This window comes from Hibiscus syriacus, unplaced genomic scaffold, assembly GCF_006381635.1.
Source record: "Hibiscus syriacus cultivar Baekdansim isolate YM2019G1 unplaced genomic scaffold, ASM638163v2 tig00110584_pilon, whole genome shotgun sequence".
Classification (NCBI taxonomy): domain Eukaryota; kingdom Viridiplantae; phylum Streptophyta; class Magnoliopsida; order Malvales; family Malvaceae; genus Hibiscus; species Hibiscus syriacus.
Window position 1 is genome coordinate 1,225,165 of NW_024062792.1, and position 20,572 is coordinate 1,245,736.

Consider the following 20,572-nt stretch of genomic DNA (forward strand, 5'->3'; position numbering starts at 1 on the left):
TGTTACCTTTGTCTTCCCATCTATTTCTAGAAAGAAGTATGATGTTTTCGAGTTTTAGATGTGAAATACCTGCAATAACTTACATATCAACTATTAAGCCAAATAAAACAGAGAAAGAGATGAAAAAGACCTGTAAACTTCAGATTGCACTATAATATAACTTGTTTTGAAGCTTTCAGCAGCGATCGTCTTCACTCTCTAGTAAATATTAGGGTTGGGAAAAAAGGGGAAAATGAATATAGGGCGAAGTGCCTCACGGGTTAACATATTGGATTTAATCTTCAAATAAAATTGGGTTAATTATGGAGTTGATCATCAGAATATCAGATTAATTAATATTTTAAAGATACTTACAAATTGGTCACCAAAATTGATTTAAGAAGATTGAGTTAAACATAAATGAAATGAACATAAACGAACATAACCGAACGAACCTAACCAAACGTTCACGAACGTAAATGAACGAACGAGACCTATGTTCATGTTCGTTCATTTAATTAAACGAACACAAATCTTGTTCATGTTCGTTCATTTAATAAATAAACACATAAACGAACTTCCCAACGCACGGTTCATGAACGGCTCGCTGAACGTTCAGTTTTACAGGCCTAAAGTGAAGTGAAATTCAGCTTTCTTAAAACCTAGTTTGTGTAATGCAATTTTTTTCTTTTAAAAAGTTAATCACTATCATTTGTGGTCATAAGTTAGTTTAATGGGTAAATTACGTACTTAGTACTTAAACTATCCGTTTTTATCCATTTTAGTACCTAAGCTTTCAATTTTTTTCAAAAACGTACCCTAAAGTTTAGTTTTTATTTCATTTAAGTACCACGCCATTAAAAACTTTAGTTTTTGTTTCATTTTAGTATATTTTTCAAAATTTAGCGTTAAGTTTTGATAATATTGAAAGCTTAGGTACTAAAACAGACCAAAACAGATAGTTTAGGTACTAAATGTGTTAAGTTTTTAATAATGGGGTACTAAAATGAAATGAAAACAAAATGCTAGGTATGGTTTTGAAAAAATTGAAAGTTTAGATACAAAAATAGATCAAAACTGATAGTTTATGTACTATAAGTGCTTAGTTTACCCCATTTTAATTAGATAATATTGATAAACTTTTTTATTTGAAAGTTGATTTGAAATCTAATAGTTCAATAATTTATATGTTAATAAGAATACCAATTTGTTTTTAAAATTTATCGAGTGGTCTCAATGATAAGAAAAATATTCTTCTCCTTAATGGATTTTGGTTCAAATAGTTTTGTCATTAGGGGTTTGTGCATTATCAATGACTAAGAATGATTATAAACAGATAATAACTTATAATCTTGCTAATAATTATTTTTTTATATAAAACATGAGTTTAAAATTAATCCCATTTTTTATAAAATAAAAGAAATAAATTCATGATTATATCTTATCAAAATTAAAAATATAAAAATAATGGTAGAACATAATTATTGACAAAATTAGCAAAATGGAATGCAAGTGATTAAGAGTATTAAGGGTTTAGTTTAGGGTAAAAAGGGTTACAAATGTGAATGTTGTGTTGGGGATATTTAGAAGTATTAATGAAATTATAGGGCAGAGGATAAAGATGGAAGCACACACTTCACTTCCAATCATTTTAAACGTATTAAACACTCAATTGCTTGGTCCAACTATCATTGAATCTAGTTCCTCCAAAAGTTTTGATTATGAAATACTCTTTCGTTTTCCTATATCTTTTATAATTAAATCTGTCATGTTTATTATAAAATAAATCAGTTATTTCGATTCAAATTTCAATTTTATTAAAAAAAGTTTTTAATAATATTCTCTAAAATTGCATTAACAGTTGCAATTAATTCATATATATAATTATAATCTAAATTAATCAGTACAGTGCATAAATAAAATTATAAATTCAAGCATTGCATTAAAAAACTATAATTATAATTAATCACTACAAAACACAATCAAAAGAACTAACAATTGAAATTTATCTGGACCTAAGCATAATAATTTTAAAAATTTTAGGGAGCGTGATCGTACCCAACCTTCCTCTCAGTCCATCCTTATTTACGATAAAAGTAAAACCTAAAAATTATGTACATATTCATAAATAAATAAATGAAATGTTACATTTTATTAAAGAATAGATTTTAATAACCTTCAGCGACCTTTGTGGTTAAAGGGTGTTGTATCTCTATAGGTTTGAATTCGAGCATTGAAGTTTGCAGGGTGTATGTACGTACATTATCAATTAATTGAGAGAATTTCAAACAAATATTATCTTATTATCCATCCCAAACTAAACTATTACAAAGTAAATAAAAAGAGAAATACACACAATGGGATGATGGCATGTAGCTAAGAAACACTCAGTCAATCTAATAATAATCCACTAAAAAAAGACATTTTTTTACCTTTCTTGTCATCTCTAACTATCCTTTCCGTCTCAGCCCATCTTTGTCTTATCTCTAAACTCTTTTGACGCTCATCATTTTCATGTCAAATAATCATTCTTCGCAATTAATAAATAAAAGAAATTTAACGTAGTAACAAAGAAGTAAGGATAGATTTCACAGAGACTAAGAAAACTTCCTGATTTATTTGTGATTTGCTTATTTGCGCCAAGAAGGGATGAAGTAGAGTTGATTAATGGGGGATTTGTAGATAAAGAGAGTAAAGTATAAAAAACAATAAAATAAAGAAGATAAAAAAGAAAAAAAATTAAAAAGAAGTTTAAAGAAAAAATTGATATGGTAGAAATCAGCCTTAGGCTTTGCTTTAGTTCAGTTTCCTCGGATCATCGAAATATTTTTACTTCGGGATTCATGCGGTTTGTCTATAATGATCAATCCTTGTGACTATGCTTTGTATCGAATACCCAAGTGCAACATTTGATTCCAGCTTTGGAAATTAATCTAATCAACATCAATGTTGTAGATCAAGAAACCAACTAAGTTCATAAAAGATCGACTCGGATTATGTTGTTTCAATAAAACATATTCTGATCTCAATTCTCTTAGCAATCAATTTGCTAAGTATGTTCTCAGGAAGTCGAATGTGTTTTCAATAAGCCGATCCTTCCTCCCACACGGTTAGTCACAACAACATCCTGACCAAGGTCAATCTTTGGTTTTGAAGATCGTATTGATTTTTGAAAAATAAGCGCAAGAAATTGAGAGAGATTTCCAAAGTTATTCAAGTGCTTTTTCAATTCTCACATTGGAATTGAGTCATCGCTTAAGCTCTCAGCTTAAAAGAAAATTAAAGAAAACAAAAACAGAAGAAAAGAATTTTTATTAAACTAAATAAAGAAAGAAAGGATGCAATCTGAGAAATATTTGAGGTTTTACCCAAAGAGGGTATTTATAGCTTTTAAAACCCTAAAATGCTAAAAAAATAATTATTTAAATCTAAAAACTTGAATTAAAATGCTTGAATTCTCTAGTCATTCGTCCACCTTCTAGAATTGTTGATTGGGCACTGCTGACTGGATCTTCTAGAAGCTGATGACTCACTTCCATGGTCAACATCTCACGCCCAAAATTTGCTACCGTTTCAGTCTTGATTCAATAACAAAAAGTACAATTTCATGCCTTTTAAGCATATTTCCAAAAGTTATTTCGTGCACAAAAATCATATAAGAACACTCAAATCAATAATATAATAATAATAATAATAATAATAATAATAATAATGAACAAACGAAGAATATTTAATCATAAAATTGGTGCACAAAATAAACGCTAGTCATATTTTTTTTTTTTTTTGGAAAGTCATGATCCCCCGTCCCTCCATTCAGGAATAACCACATTGAATACAAACAAACATTGGTTTAGAAAATCAAAGAACAAGTCAAGACATAACATATTTACGGCAGTAGGAGTAGGACTGCCACAACATAACAATTTTTTTTGCCTTTTCAGCCTCAAACTCGAATTCATATTACACTATCTGAATATTTTACGAGTAATTAAATCTGGTTATTTCATCAAGTTTCTTTTTTATTATATAGAAGTCTGTCAATCATGATCCCCCGTCCCTCCATTCAGGAATAACCACCATTGAACTACAAACAAACATTGGTTTAGAAAATCAAAGAACAAGTCAAGACATACACATATTTACGGCAGTAGGAGTAGGACTGCCACAACAATAACAATCTTTTTTTTCCTTTTCCAGCTCAAACTCGAATTCATATTATCACACTATCTGAATATTTTACGAGTAATTAAATCTTGGTTTATTTCATCAAGTTTCTTTTTTATTATAATAGAAGTCTGTCAATTTATTTGCCCACCTTATAATTTGATTTAAATAAAATCTACCTAAAATGAAATTTCAATAATTCAAAGGGTAAATTCTAAAATTTTTGGAGGATATCAACTTATAAAATTTTAGGAGACGAAAATAAATTATCAATTAAAAATATATATATATCTGAAGTATTAGTTTGAAGCTTTCAAGAATGACTACCCTCACCCACCCTTTAATCTATCCCTACAATTTTTGATAGAAGAGAGTATTGAACCCAACATCTATTTTTAAGGGATATAGAGCGCAAGCTAATAAAAGAATGTTCTAGAATTAGTTCATACTTAGATCAATTTCATTAAACATATATAAGCAATATACTCTCTCTGTCGCACTTAAATCGTCATTTATTAATTTTTTTGGGTCAAAATTTTTAAACTTTGACTCATTATTATTAAAAATTTATTATTGATAAAAACATGAAAAATATATTTCAGAAACCTTTAATCAAGGTAATTTTGAAATGTATATTTTATACAATTTACTTTTTAAATTTTTTTAATACAATCATGGTCAATTTTTAAAATTTTTGACTTTTAAAAAGTCAAAATTAGACATATTTAGTGAGACGGGATAATATTATTTAAAAATTTATTTAATTTGAATTGTTGAAATCAAAACTAAAGTAAATAGATCATTGAAACTAAGTAAAGTGAAATAAAAAAGAATATATCTAAACTTGTTCATCTTATTTAGTTAATTGCTTTTTATTTATTCACCCCTAATAGAAGTAAAGTGTCAATGTATGTCAAATAAAAAATGATTAAATTTAAAATCGAACATAGTAGAGTGACCAAAACTAATATTTGATCTATTATATCATATATCCAAAGCTTAAGTATTGGAAATGACACACGTGGCGAGGAATCATGAAACGGAAAATGATGTCATTATTTAAGCCGCCATCTTTAACTGCATACAAAAAGTTGGAAAAGCTAAAGCCAATAATCTTCAATTTCAAAGCCTCTCAACAGCTGGCACTTGGCGTAGGACCCACTTCCAATAAATAAATAAATTAATATTATTGCCTGCCCTAATCCTCTTCTTTTTATTTTATTTTTTCCGAATAACGACAAAAATCCTACATCCATAAAATGCCAACCCTTCCTCCCCTCCCAAAAATTCCAATCCCCTTCTTTTCTTCTTCCTCGTTGAGTTGTTTTTGGAGGATTAATTTCCCCTTTTCAATTCAACTCCTTTGATTGTTTCAGTTCATAGCTTAGTTCATCTCAAGCTTTCTTTTCCGAGTTGTGATGGTGATGAACATGAAGCACCCACAATCAAGTTTGCCCCCGGGGTTCAGGTTCCACCCTACAGACGAGGAACTCATCCTTCATTATCTGAAGAAGAAGGTGAGTTCCTCGTCTTTCCGTGTTTCGATCATCGCCGACGTCGATATTTACAAGTTCGATCCCTGGGACTTACCTGGTGAGCTTTCGTCTACCCACCCTTTTCATGTTATCATCATATTTGTCATGCCAGGGCTTTTTGTTGACGATGTACATGTGTGTTGGTTGTTTTTTGATCAGATAAAGCTGCCTTTGGTGAGAAAGAATGGTACTTCTTTAGCCCTAGAGATCGGAAGTACCCTAACGGTGCGAGGCCGAACAGAGCAGCGGCGTCCGGTTACTGGAAAGCGACCGGCACCGATAAGGTCATAGTTACCTCTTCAATGGCGGGTGGAAGGGGTGAGGTGCAAGAGAATATTGGTGTAAAGAAAGGTCTTGTTTTCTACAAGGGCAGGCCACCTAAGGGGATAAAAACAACTTGGATCATGCACGAGTATAGGCTTATAGACAACCCTAACTCAAACAATAGACCACTCAAGTCGAAAGATTCATCCATGAGGGTGAGCCTCATCTTCAAAACACCCACTATGATTTGACGTCGAAGTGATTTCTTTTAACAATCTCGACCGATAACAAATTAACATTTGTTCAGAATTTTTTTACTTATTAATAACGCACATATATCCCATATGCTTTGATAAATAATTGTGTTCTTGACATTGATTATTTCCCAATTTTTTTTCAAATAAAACCCCCAATAATTGCATTATGCATAGTGGATGTATAATTTGATAATGGGGTGCAATTCCATTTGAAATGTACCCTTTTATACATGTATAAATTTACACTCATTCGTATTCTCTGTTTTTTTTTAATTCAGCTGGATGATTGGGTTCTATGCCGGATCTACAAGAAGACCAATGCTTTATCATCAACAGCAACAATAAGTGCAGCAACAAGTGATCAAGATCAAGAGGAAGAAGAAGCAGAACAATTCATTAAAGACGCCCTTTTACCAGCCGCCATTAAAACCCCTCCACCAACCAACAATGCCCTCCAGCCCCAGAAATCTTGTTCCCTTTCCAACCTGTTGGACGCCATGGATTACTCTTTACTCGGTAGTTTCTTGTACGAAAACCAGTGCAACGGATTCGGATACGAGCCGTATTCCTTCACCTTCCCGAGCATCGAACATCCCTTAATGAACAACTACACCACCAATGGCACCACCACCAACATCAGCAGCATAAGCACCAGCAGCAGCATGACAGTGCAAAAGCTTCCCCAGTTGAGCTCTTCGGTTCCGAACATGGAACACAAACTCAAGCGACAATACTCGAGCATTGACGAGGATTACCTGTTGAACCCATCAAAGAAACCTTGCTGCAGTTTCAGCAACAGCAGCAGCCAAACTGATATGACTCACTACAACTTTCTAAACCAGTCCTTCTTCAACCCGAGTTTACTTCTAGGTCCTCACATTCAGTTCCAAGGATAAATTAAAAAACTAAACTTAAAAAAATGAAAAAATGGAAAAGAAATTATGGGAAAAAGATAAGAATAACAACCAATGATACTCTAGGTGTGTAAACAAGGAAGCGTGTATGGGTAGAAACATTGAACTCCTTTGGGATGGGATCAAAATGCTGGATCCCATCTCACATAGTCAAAAAGTTGAAGAAAATGCTAGAGATGGAGTTCAAAAGGGAATCAATCATTCATGATTTTTGCAGAAAAAAAAGATTATGTAGTGATGACGGTGGAATTGGCAGCTAAAATTCTCACTTTTGTAAATAGTGTGTTGCTTGAAATTTGACGAGCTGATTCTTTTCTTAGGAAAAGAAAAAAGGCACTATTATTATTCTCAACCTAATCAATCACCTCAAATGGAATCAAGACTGTCATTTCCTTCCTATATTTGCAATATTAAGATTCGATCTCCAACAAATTTATAATTAATTATTTAACAATTAAAACCCAAATTTTATAAGTTGATAATCTGAGATTTTAAATTGAAAACAGGCATGAACAAGATCATTTAGAGCAGGTGTTTAGTTTAAAAACTAGATACACTTGTTAAGTCTTTCCTTGATTTGATTCAGTTTGATGGTGGGATAAGAGACAACTCAGGGAGCTGTTCCATGACTAAAAAAACACAATAAACAATTCAGTACCTAACAAACATGGAAGATTTACAGGAATCCTATAAATCATGTTTCTTGATTTGCTAATCCCGTCTTAACAAAGATTAAAGAACTTGTATGATTGGTGCCTAAACTATATAATTAGTAATCCCAGGTACAAATCGTGTTATAATCAACACCAATTGTCCACGTTAGCTTTTGTTTTTTTCGAGAAGATAAGGGTTCGGTTATGCTTTGCATTTAAGAAACGTTTAAATCATTCATGGGACCCTTAAAAAATCTTGGCTAAAATATTTATGCCGTGCAAAATTTTATTTAAGTAAAAGGGAAAAGGACTTAACAGAATAATTGACTGTAAACATGGACTAAATATGTAATTTTACCACTTAGCCAAGGGCAGGTGAATTTAGAATTCTGGGGATTAATATTAAATTATAAATTTTATGAAAGTCAAAATGTCATTTGACCATCACACTAACTTATAATCTTACTGCTTTTAAAAGAATTGAATCACAATTTCTTCTTAGTTTAGGGTAAAATATAACAATCGATACTAACTTATAATTTTATAATGGCTTAATATCACTTTTTTCATGTACTTTAACCTAATTTTCATTTTGGCCGTTGTACTTTTTTTGTTTTTAAGTTTGTCCCCTTTACATTCATTTTGTTTAATACTTTAAACCCCTTTTATCATTACGGTTCAAAAAATAACAGTTACCTGATTAGAACATTATATATACAGGGGCGGATGCATTAAGCCATTCACATTAGGTATATCTTATTATTAAGAAAAAAAATATAAAAATAGTCTGAGAAAAATTAATGAAATTTACATACTCATTTTCTTTTTTGAAAAAGTGTATTAAAATTTTGGACCATCATTTTTAAATTTATAGATCCATCACCGAATATATATACTAAAAAAACTCAAATTATAAAAAGGAGATCATGTCATATTTTTAAGAATAACAAAAATGAGATATAGACAGTAATAACACACAAGTAAAATTAGGGGGGGGACTACAACGATCAAACGGATACTTAAATTAAGTGTAGGGAAAAAGTGACACTGTTAAACCCCTGACTTTGCCAACAATTAATGGATAAATTACTTATAATTGTGTTTATATTTGCATGAACTAAACGACTTTATTTATTAAGAGATTTATTATTATTTTTTGAGGTAGACGTTTATTATCAAATAATTGAGAATCTTTAAACATATATTATCTTATATTTACCCGAATTTATCAATATATATATATGTATACTTGTCTTCGTACCTCTTAAAGAAAATAATTTTATTTCTTTACAATGCATCATAATATCTAACCATTCATATTTCATCATCCTTAAAATTAGAGACATTTAGTACAAACCATGCAACCTTAGTTGTTAAGAGACTTGTTATCCCTTGAAGTCCTGGGTTAGAGCATCTTAAATCTCATGGGTACGAACGTTTATTATCAAATGATTAATAGTATTTAAACAGATAATGCATTGTATTCACCCCATATATATATAAAAGAATTGGAGACATTTATACTTAAACATATTCAAACGACTGTTATAATAATAATGATGCTAATTAAACTAATATTCAATAAAAAGATATTACAAATAGAATCATCCCAAGTGTTAAAAAAGGGAAATTTAAAAATGACCCACAATTATATATTAAAAAGAAGTGTTAACTCGCATCATATGAAGGATTGGATAACCTTATAATTTAGTACATAATTAATCTAGAAATCATTAAAAGCAATAATTCCAGTTTGCTAATGAAAAAGCAGGATGGTCATGGATTACTTAAAGAAGCCATGGTTGGTAGGCAGGGTTTGGCACATATTGCAGGCAGCAGCTTGTTTTGGTAAAATTTTATCTCATCTTCCTTTGAGGGTTTATATTCCAGGTTCATTGTACGTCTATGATTGCACATCACCAATTAGAAGTAATGGCTTTGATGTACGTTACCTAAATCCCTATATGATTTTTTTTATTAAATTAAGGTGATTACAAAGTAGTATTTGTTTTAAATACTCTTAACCATTTGACAATGAACGTTCAATCACGTTGCTGCAGTCGTTGGTGCTCGAACAGTGACCTCTAGGAATAACAACGATTTCTTTTACACTGAGATAAGTTTCATGCAAATCCCTATGATTTTAGTTGACATTGTACTGTATGCATGAATGAAATTATGAAGGTAGCCTCTAGATCAAAACGACTAATTACCTTTTACTCCTTCCTAACTACTAAAACTTTTAACCTTCATTTTCTGCCTCTTCTAAATTTTAATACTTTCATTTAACCCCTTTTAAATTATTTTTTGGGGGTAAATTATGTGTTTAACATCTCAACTATCACTTCTATTCCATTTTGGATGCCTAACTATTTGTTTTTCAAAATCATACTCAATATTGCATTTTTGTTATCCATCGTTAAAAAATTAACATAACTAATGACATGATAATTTTTTTCCAATGATGATGTAACATTATCTTATGATGACATGTCACCATCACTATTAATTTTTTAACGTTATATGATCAAAATGAAACCAAAACTAAACATTAGGTATAATTTAAAAAAATAGTTGGATGACTAAAGTGAAACAAAAGTGATAGTTGAGGTTAAACGTGTAGTTTATCCTATTTTTAACTTTAGGCTCTTCATTTTTTAATGGGTAAATTACATTATTCCTCACTGAATGATACTCTATCCTATTTTACTCATTGTACTTTCAATTTGTCTAATTTACTCACAGAACTTTCAAATCGCTCTAGTTTTGATCACTCTGAATTATTTTATTATTATTTATGTTTGACATGACATTTTTTAGTATTATTTAATACAAATAATTGAAAATATCAAATAAAAATAGAAGGTGGTTGGGTGTCACTGCCAACCGTTGTATAGGTGGCCCTTCAGTCCCAAATTTCATGTGTCACTTCACCTCGACACCTTGAGTCTGAATCTGACCTCCATTTTATCGGAACTTGCTCCGAAGTTCATGAATTAGAGATTGAAAGTGAGGAAGCTGAAACGTTTCAGTCGAGATTCATGGATTTTGGGGCATTTTTCGATGAAACAACCACTAGATTCGGATTCAGAGGGTTGAGATAAACCGACCCATGAAATTTGTGTTTGAACGACTACCGTCTACGACGTTCGATGGTGGTTGACGGTGGCGACCAACCACTTTTTTTTTATTTTATATTTCAATTATTTTATATTAAATAATAATAAAATACCATGTCATACATAATAATATAAAATAATTCAGAGTGATCAAAATAGGAACAATTCAAAAATTCAGTAATAGAAGAAAGAATAGTTAAGTGAGAAATGGTGAATTTACCCTTTTCTTAATTCTATCTGTCCCCCTGGCCTAAGCTACTAGATTTGTCATTGTTATATGTTCATCAACACGTATTAAATATAATTATTTTAAAATTTTAAACATGAAAATGTTTTTTTTTGTACTTTTTTAGGACCGGTACAGAGATTTTACTCTCTTATTTATAAATATATATTTCTAATTCTCGAATATTTGATATTTTTAATTTTACTCATGATTGTTTTCCATTAATTTTATAGTCAAAATTTATAAAATTTAAACTTTACATTTTATACCTAACATGTAAATAAGTAAATATTAAATAATTTCAATAATGCTTTAATATTATTTTTAAATAGAAAACGGAAAGAATAAGGTGAAGAAATTACTCAAAGTTGGGCCTATAATTGAAGAATTAGATATTAAAATACAAAAGTAGAAGCCCAGGAAAGTATTTTAAAGAATGGGCCTTACCCATAAATTTATCCATAACGTATTGTATCCAAACCAAAGATTAATCAAAATACTAAGACATTATTTTACATAATTTTATAATTTCATTTCAAGGGCCTACTTGTTGAAATACAATAAACTTTATAACAAAAGCTTGTTTATATGATTTGTTTTTGGCATATTTTCGTGGATAATGTGATATCGAATGTCACATAATATATGTTGATTATATGATAGCTCAAAAAATTATATTTAAATTAACCGAATTCAATAGATATAGAGATAATATATAATATAATTTTAAAAAGATATAATTCTATCGTATCAACATTTCATTTAACTTTGAATCTAATATTCGTAATTTAAATAACGTGTCTCCTCTATATCAAAACAAGTTTATGTAAGATAACAGATAAACTAAATCTGGGTAAGATTGTCTAAAATCATGCATTCAAAATCATACTTTGACAAAGAAATTGCAAGTTCGTTCTATATATATATATATATGAGTGTTTGAGTTTATGGTTACACTACAAGAGGAATTATGATCAGCTTCTTGTTGTTTATATCACAAATTGAAGAAGTGAAGCAATTTGATAGTGTCAAACAAATGGATTATTTCTTCGGCCGCAAAATGAAGGTGATTCCGATGACGATGAAAAACGACGCAGGAACAAAGACGAGTCACCTTCTTCCAAGAAGAAATCAGGATCCGGGATGAAGAATTCGAGGATGCGCAGCCGTACCAGCACGGTGGCGGTGACTACCTGCCAAGTGAACACGGTTCGCACTACTCGACAGGAGGATACGGGAAACACGAAGGCCGCAGAGGTGGTGAAAGAAGGTCTGACGACGATGACGGAGATGATCGCGGTCATGGTCGTTCACGTCCCTCATCTAAAACCCACCATTCCTCTCGTCCTGATTCAGTTCACCTACACGAACCTCTGACCAGCCCACTTTCAGAATCTACTGCAAGCTAATCCAAAGTTTAACGTTGCCATCAGAGATGGTAGGGTTGTTTTGGCTAGAGCCGATCCCTCTGATGAACGCCAGGTACGTATGGCTAGGACGTTCGATGAACTGTTTGTGAATAATCCGATATTATTTGGACATCACATGCACTTCGGTTGCTTGTTTCAGCACTGGATCAAAGATGATAAATTCGGGGCGAACGTGAGAGATGAAGAGGGTCACCCGGGTTTTCCCTGATTATCTGGCTACTGGTGAAGCACTCAAACATAACAACGGAGAGGCTCAGCCTGTATGAAATCCATTTGATCATCTTATTTTGAATGTTACCTTCAAGTTCGTATTGAAAAAGGGGCTTTTGGAGTGCAGGTGGAGCTGGCACCTTACAAGCCAAATGAATGTAACACGACATTAATCTGGAGCGGGAGCAAGGTGATCGAGAATGAAGGGTATAAAGCCATAAGAGCGGTCGATAACCAGGATAGATGGAAACCATCATTGTAAGTTCATTGTAAGTTCTCGAAAAAGCAGCAACAATTCCAACTATCATTTAATTCGACTTGATCAAACACTCAGCTCGATTGCCTTGGTTTCTTTTATACAGGATGGTTGCAATTATGGTGGTGGTGGCAGTTTCTGGATCAAAGAGCTTGGAAGGACCCACCCCTCTATGCAAATGCAACTCTTCTTAAATTTTTTGTTCTTTGAATGGTGATTTGAGTGGTCTAACTACTAGTGAACTCTGGCTGCTACTTAATTTATATTATCGACTATGATAAGCAAGAATAAAACATAATTATGTAGTAATGTTGAAAAAGAAATAAAACATTTGCTGGCTGCAGTGTTTCTGTCAGTGCCCTCAAAATTTTGCTATTAATGTATACATGTGTTTTGTTTAAGCTCACTTGTCTTTTCTCCATTGCCACTCTTCTGCATTCAAAAAGGGGGGAAAATTCTTTTAATTCAATTGATTCATGCCATTAATAATTACTCTCGAAAGATAATTTAACAAGTTTAAGATTCGAATACCAACATCTATTACGAACTAGGTGATCTCAGTGGCAAAAAATTGTTGTCGTCATTCTTTTTGGTTACGGGTTCAAACACCAGAAATGTTAGAATGTGAGCCTTAAATGTCAAATGGTTAGGAGTTATCATTAAACAAATATTATATGTACTTATCCCAAATTAATAATAAAAAAAAACTATCAGCATCTATGATCCCTCTTAGTTTTGTATCCCGAAAGGTAGAAACAATTGGTTTGAGGGATATGTTCTAAAATAAAGCATGATCTCACAATGTAACCATATAAGTGGCAGCCTGTTTAGTAGGAAAAAAAAAGCTTTAATCTTCGTCAGGAAAAAATCTTACCCAGAAAGCAGCTTTTACTAAACATTCAGATTTTGAATAAGTGGCAAGACAATGAAGATTCAACAATGTGTCATGATTCTGCATTATCATGAAATGTTGTGACAATCGAAGCGAGGATTCAGATTCAAACCTGACAGTATATGATAATATCAGAGAAAGAACTATCAACTTTTAACATTAAAAATACGAATAAAATGGCATCTGTAGTAAAAGAATTTTTGTTATTTTTGAAGACCTGGGTTCGAACACCATAGATACAAGGGGGTGAGAGTTCAATGTTGAAAGGTTAAGAGTTATCTTTGAACAGATATTACTTGTACTTATCCCAGATTATCCAAAAAAAAACTCTGAACATTAAAATACAAAAAAACTCTCTTATATAATAAAAAAATGTTGTCGAGGGGACTAATAGGAGCCTTGGCCGGCATTATTTTTTATAAGATGTGAGATCAACATATTTTTTTAATAGTATATGGTGATTTAAGAGATAATATATTCAAATATTTCTTAGTCATTATAATGTACACACCTTATGTAGACACAACTGCTCGAACCTGAATCCTTCGAAAAGAATAACATTTTAATTTTACCATAGAGAGCACTCAACAAATTATGAAATCAAACGCACACGCCCACACACACATATATGTGTGTGTTTATACTTGATTCCATCAACGAGTTTTACATTGTATAAGTGAATTTTAATATATATAAATATATATAAAAGTTGGAAATTGCAAATATTCCCCTCTCAAGTTATTGAATTAATTTAACAATAAATGAATCAAATTTGAATCAACATAATTTTATATATATTTATTCAAAATTTGTTTGTATTGATTTATGTTTTGTTTATAACTTTAAAATGATTTAAACTAAAAAAACCTCCTAATTTATGTATTTTTTTACCTTTAGTTCCTAAATTATTTTTGTTAGAAAAATAAGTCTTTACATTATTATATATAATCAATTTAAGTACCTAAATTATTTTCTGGTTAAAATGAATATTTAAAATATGTATTTTTTGCATTAATTATCTAAACTATTTTTTTGTCAAAACAAGTATTTAATTTTATGTGACATATTAACATCTCATTGGTCAAAATAAATTTTTTCGGTCCGCAAAATGACAGAAGGTAGAGTGATTACGTAAAATAATTTAAAGACCTAATTTAACCCAAAAAAATAGTTTGAAGATTTAAAGTAGAAGAGGAGCATAGTTATTTTTTTAAACATTTTAAAATTATACTCATGAAAATTTATTTAAAATTTTGTGTACTGTGTTTATTTTTAAAAATTAAATTAACTTATTTGTAAATATTAAATAAGTATTTTTATAAATATAATTAAATATTTTTATATAAAAGTAAAAATATATTCATCAATAATAAATAATGAATCACAAATAAGCATATCATTCACACTTAAGATATTTAATAATTTGGGACAATGTGAAAGGACATGTAAACCCTTAGCCCTAAAATAGTTTATTTATTATTAGTCTCTTTAGATTTCATAAAAGTTAAATACAATTGGGTAAAGTATATAAATGGTCATTCGACTATAGGATATTGTTTGGTTAAGCTCCCTGACTATCAAAGTTATAAAATGCTCCCTCAATTATAGAATATTATTTTTTTGAGTCCTTTGACTATTAAAAGTTACAAAATAGTCACCAACTATTTATTATGTTCCAAATTCTTGTTTTTTCGTTAAAAATTGATGATAGATTGAGCTAGATGTTAATATGTTGTCTGATATATGATAAAATTTGATCTCAAAATCTCAAATGACTATCATATCACATAAAATATATTAACATCCAATTGAGACTTTCATTAATTTTTTAACTGAAAATGACGAGTTTGGAACATAATGAATAGTCAGCTGACTATTTTGTAACTTTTAATATTCGAGGGACTCAAAAAAGCAACATCCTATAGTCAGAGGATCATTTACCATCAAAATGACTTAGGCACCTACCTCAGTGATATGTGAAGGTATGAATCTCAACAATGAAGTGTGAATGCCAAATTTTAACCCTATAGTCAGAGGAAATAAAAATACCAAACTTTGATGGTAAAGATTCATACCTTCACATATCATTGTTGAGGGACTAAAAAAACAACATCCTATAATCAGAGATCATTTATGATGTCGAACAATTTTGATGGTAAGGATCCATACCTTCACATATCACGTTGGCCCTAATATAAGTTTCTTATTTTGTCCTCAACAATGATTTGTGAAAGTATGAATCTTTACCATCAAAATTGTTTGACTAGATGATAACTTTTGTCGTCGAAATTTTAATTAAGTTATGTTAAATTTTAACCTTTTTTTAATTACAAAATTTAATTTAATTTATTAAATTAAATCATCCGACGAACAAATAATAAACATGTTAAACTAACATTATCTATTTTCTTTTTTTAATCAATTTTAATAATTTTATAAATTTTATAATCTTTTATAATTTAACTATTTATTTTTAGGGTAAATTACAAATTTCATCACTAAACTTTACTCTATCTCTATTTTGGTCACTTCGCCATTAAATAGTTAACAGAGTTAAAAACGATGCCGTTTTAAAAAAAAATCACCAAACCAACGTCGTTTTGCATCTATAAAACAACCCATTTTAACGTCATTAACTATTTAACGATCGAGTGACAAAAAAACATAATGTTTTAAGTTCAGTGAAGAATTGAAAAAATTTAAAGTATAGTGAGTGAAATATGAGAGAGTAAGTTAAGTTGCCAAATTTACAATTTACCCTTACTTTTATTATTATTTTTAGATATTATTTCTGAAGTTCTATATAAATGACAAAATAATTGGAGTTAACTTTGGGAAAAAACGACAAAATTTATACGTATGTTATTTTCATGTCTTAATTTAAGTTAGTAACATATTAAAAATTCAACAAAAATAAAAAAATTAATTATTAAAACGTTTTTTATTGAAAAAAAATGTTTGAGGATAAAAATGTGATTAGGTGATATAGTTTTGTTGTTTTCATGATTTGTGAGTGGGCTAAAATGAGAGGGTGATTGGATGGGGAATGTCATTACCTTCATTTCTTTAGGTATTGTTTGATTACCGACATTTTGGATTTATCCTTAAACTATTTTAGATTTACAAAAAATGTCTATAATTAAAATTTTATATGAAGTTCAGGGATTAAAATAAAATTTTACCCTTTCATTAAACCTTTTATTTTTTCAATTTTGTAAAAAAATTATATAAATTTTATGAATTTAATTTTTTTTAAAGAAATGTATAAATATTTTTCAACTTGTTAAAAAAAGTATATAATGAAGACAATTTGGTCAAATATACATTCTAATAATCTTTTATTCCTTTAACCAAACACGGTAATCTTACATTCCTGCTAAGCCAACTAAACACAAATACAACATTTTCAACAATCTTATTCCCTAGTAATCTTACATTCCCACTAGTAATTTTATATTCCGTGAACCAAACGCACCCTGACTGTGTATTTTTGTTCCCATTTGTAATAATAATATCCCATCATCATTAATGCCTAAAGATGGTGTTCCCATCGTTCATACTCTGAAAACAATCTTTACATTACTATTCACACATTTCTTTCTTAATCTTAGGGGGAAATAAAAACAATCTTTACATTTTTTTCTTTCATTTTATAATTTCTTATAAAAAACAATAAGAATTATTCGAAGATTGAAATACCAATTAAAAAATTATATATCAAGTCATTGTCACCCCACATGTTATTTTCTTTATTTATTCATAAATACCAATTTTTCCATTTTAAAAATTTGGATAAATTCTTTATTAATAAAAGTCACTTTTAATTAGATAATGAGCCGTAATTCAATTATACAAATTTATTTTACATAAAAGCTTGAGATGTTCTCACTTTGAGGTGTGACTTTGTTTATATTTAAAATGTTCTCACTTTTGATTAGATGTATCAAATGTTTACAATTAAAATTAACCATGATTGAAATGTAAACTTAATCACCAACAGGGATGCAACATAGCTTAATCCCATGTGTATCAATTGTTATCCCGTTTAAGAAAATATGAGCATTCAATGCTTTGAGATAGAAGATATTACACTAAAGAAAATATAAAAATTTTAGGAAGTGAGTAATTTTTTCAGATTATAATTTTTTTATATCTAAAATAATATTTAAAATCACTAAAACCACTGCCATTTGGGATGAACTAAGGGAGCATAGAGATAAAGTTCCATGGCAGAAAATGCTCTGGTTTCCTCTCCATATTCCCAAACAAAGCATTATTTCTTGGATGATTATTCTTGATCGTCTTCCTACTCGTGATAGACTTTTCAGAATGGGAATCACTACTGATCAAATATGTATCTTTTGCAATGTTGAACCCGAATCCAGAACCATTTGTTTTTTGAATGTGCCTTTGCTTCTACTATCTGGAACTCTATCATGTTTCTTACCAACTTACGAGATACTCACAGGACTTGGGATGCAAGAATTGAATGTGTTGCTCACAAATGGAAGGTAAAATCTTTACTTTCCATCATCCTAAGAATCGCTTAGAACGCTTTTAACTACTTGATTTGGGAGGAAAGAAATAGGAGGATTTTCAAAGGTGGATCAAGAACAACAGACCAAATTCTTAAGTTTGTCAAGGAATTTGTTTGTATTCAGCTTAGTGATAAAGATATTAATAGAATGGATCATGTAAACTCCAATCTTTGTAGCAATTGGGGTCTCGACTAATGATTTTTTTCTTTTTCTTTTTTTGTAAAAAGGGGTAAATTTCCTCCTCTTGGGATGCCTGTTATTTGTTGAACTTTATTCTTGGATAATAAAATCTTACTTATCCAAAAAATATCATAATTAATTATTACAAATATTCACTTATAAAATATATTTAATTAATTTTAACAACATAAAAACATGAGGAGGCTCACCAACTCATTTTGAATGAGAAAGATGTTACCTTGTTTTTTTAACTTCTTAGGGTTTTGGGAAAAGAGATATGAGAGAGAGTAAATAAAAACATAAAGGGGAAAGAGTGATAAGAAAAAAATATGATTTTTGTCCCATTTCCCTACATGTATAAGCAACCATACATTGAATGAGATTCAAGCATGATTGTTTTTTTTGTTCGGAAAAAGTTAGGTCAAGGGTGGTTCCCCCAATCCAAGCCATGGCATACCTAAAACTCAATTGTGATTTATATAGGAATTTACATATTACCCACCAATAGTGACGGTGGTAGGATTCAAACCTGACTTTACAAGCTCAAATTCCTGAATTCCAACCATTTGTGCTAACACTCATTGGCTTCATAAGCAATTACCCTCCCCTCTTGCATCAGAAACAACCAAGTTCAGAGTGTGAAACATCATTATAAATTGTAAAATCCTTCTCGGGCTCAGGTTGAATCAAAATTGGAGCTTGAGTCAAATTTGTTTTCAATTTCTCAAAGCTCTCTTACAGTGCATCACACCAAAAAAAAGAATATCATTCTTGAGCAGATTCATCAAAGGGGTAGCAATGATATAGAAGCCCTCGATAAAGCACCTATAGTACCCAGCCAAACCCAATAAACTATGGATCTTAGAGACATTCTTAGGCTACTTCCAACTCACGACGGACTCGATCTTGCTCGGATCCACCTAAATACCTCTAACATATACAATATTCCTAAAAAAAGTCACATCCAAAAGCTAGAACTCACATTTGCTCAACTTGGCATAGAAACAATGCTCTTTCAAAGTCTGCAGAATTATCTTCAAGTGCTCATCATGTTCTACCTCAGTCTAGGAAAAGACCAGAATATAATCAATGAATACCACCATAAATTGGCCTAAATAAGGCTGGAACATATAGTTCATCGATCCATGAAAGCTGCTAGAGCATTGGTCAACTTAATTGGCATCACCATAAACTCGTAATACCTATATATGGTACGGATAGCAGTCTTAGCAACATCAACATCCTTTACCTTCAACTGATAATATCCAAACCGAATATCAATCTTCGAGTATATAATGGCTCCATGCAACTAGTCAAATAAGTCATCGATTCGGGGCAACAAGTATTTGTTCTTGATTGTCAACTTGTTCAACTTTCGTTAGTCAATATAAGTCTGAGAGGTCTAACCTCCTTTTCCAAAATAGAACTAAAGTTCCTCAGGGTGAGGTACTATGTTAGATAAATCATCGATCAAGAAATTCCTAAAGTTTTACCTTCAACATTTTAAGTTCCTTCGGAACCATACGGTATGGTGCCATGGAAACCTAGGCAAAATCCGGATAAGTCTCCATCTTGAACTCTACATCTCCATTCAGAGGTAACCTTCACAACTCCTCAGGGAAGACATCAAGAAACCCATTGATGGTATAGATTTTCTCGATCTTAGAGAAATAGTCTCTAGAATTCAAATACAAGCAATTAAAGTCACATATCCCTTTCAGACCATTCGGTCAGTAGCTAGAGTTGAAACTAATTGGAGACGTAACACTACAACAAAACGGGCTTTTAACATCACTTTTAGCGGTGTTTTTTAAGCAAACACTGCTAATTTTGGATCTTTCGCAGTGTTTATAGAAAAATGCCACAACTGAAAATTTTTGCGACGTTTATAAGAAAACATCGCAATATTAATGTAACTTTAGTGGCATTTTTGGTAAAAACGTCGTGATAGACTA

General features: G+C 30.7%; 1 protein-coding gene across 2 annotated transcripts; it reads left to right on the top strand.

Annotated features, from left to right (window-relative positions):
* Positions 1–5,422: 5,422 nt before the first annotated feature.
* Positions 5,423–20,103, top strand: LOC120133550 (NAC transcription factor 47-like). Of its 2 annotated transcripts, XM_039150120.1 has the most exons (5): positions 5,423–5,736; positions 5,838–6,157; positions 6,478–7,096; positions 11,070–11,080; positions 20,093–20,103. In XM_039150120.1, the coding sequence occupies exons 1-3, from the start codon at positions 5,562–5,564 to the stop codon at positions 7,093–7,095; spliced, it is 1,113 nt and encodes a 370-aa protein (XP_039006051.1). In that variant the 5' UTR covers positions 5,423–5,561; the 3' UTR covers position 7,096; positions 11,070–11,080; positions 20,093–20,103. The 2 variants fall into 2 exon arrangements, with proteins under 2 accessions (XP_039006051.1, XP_039006050.1); XM_039150119.1 differs by lacking the exons at positions 11,070–11,080; positions 20,093–20,103 and having other exon boundaries at positions 5,425–5,736; positions 6,478–7,126.
* Positions 20,104–20,572: the final 469 nt, after the last annotated feature.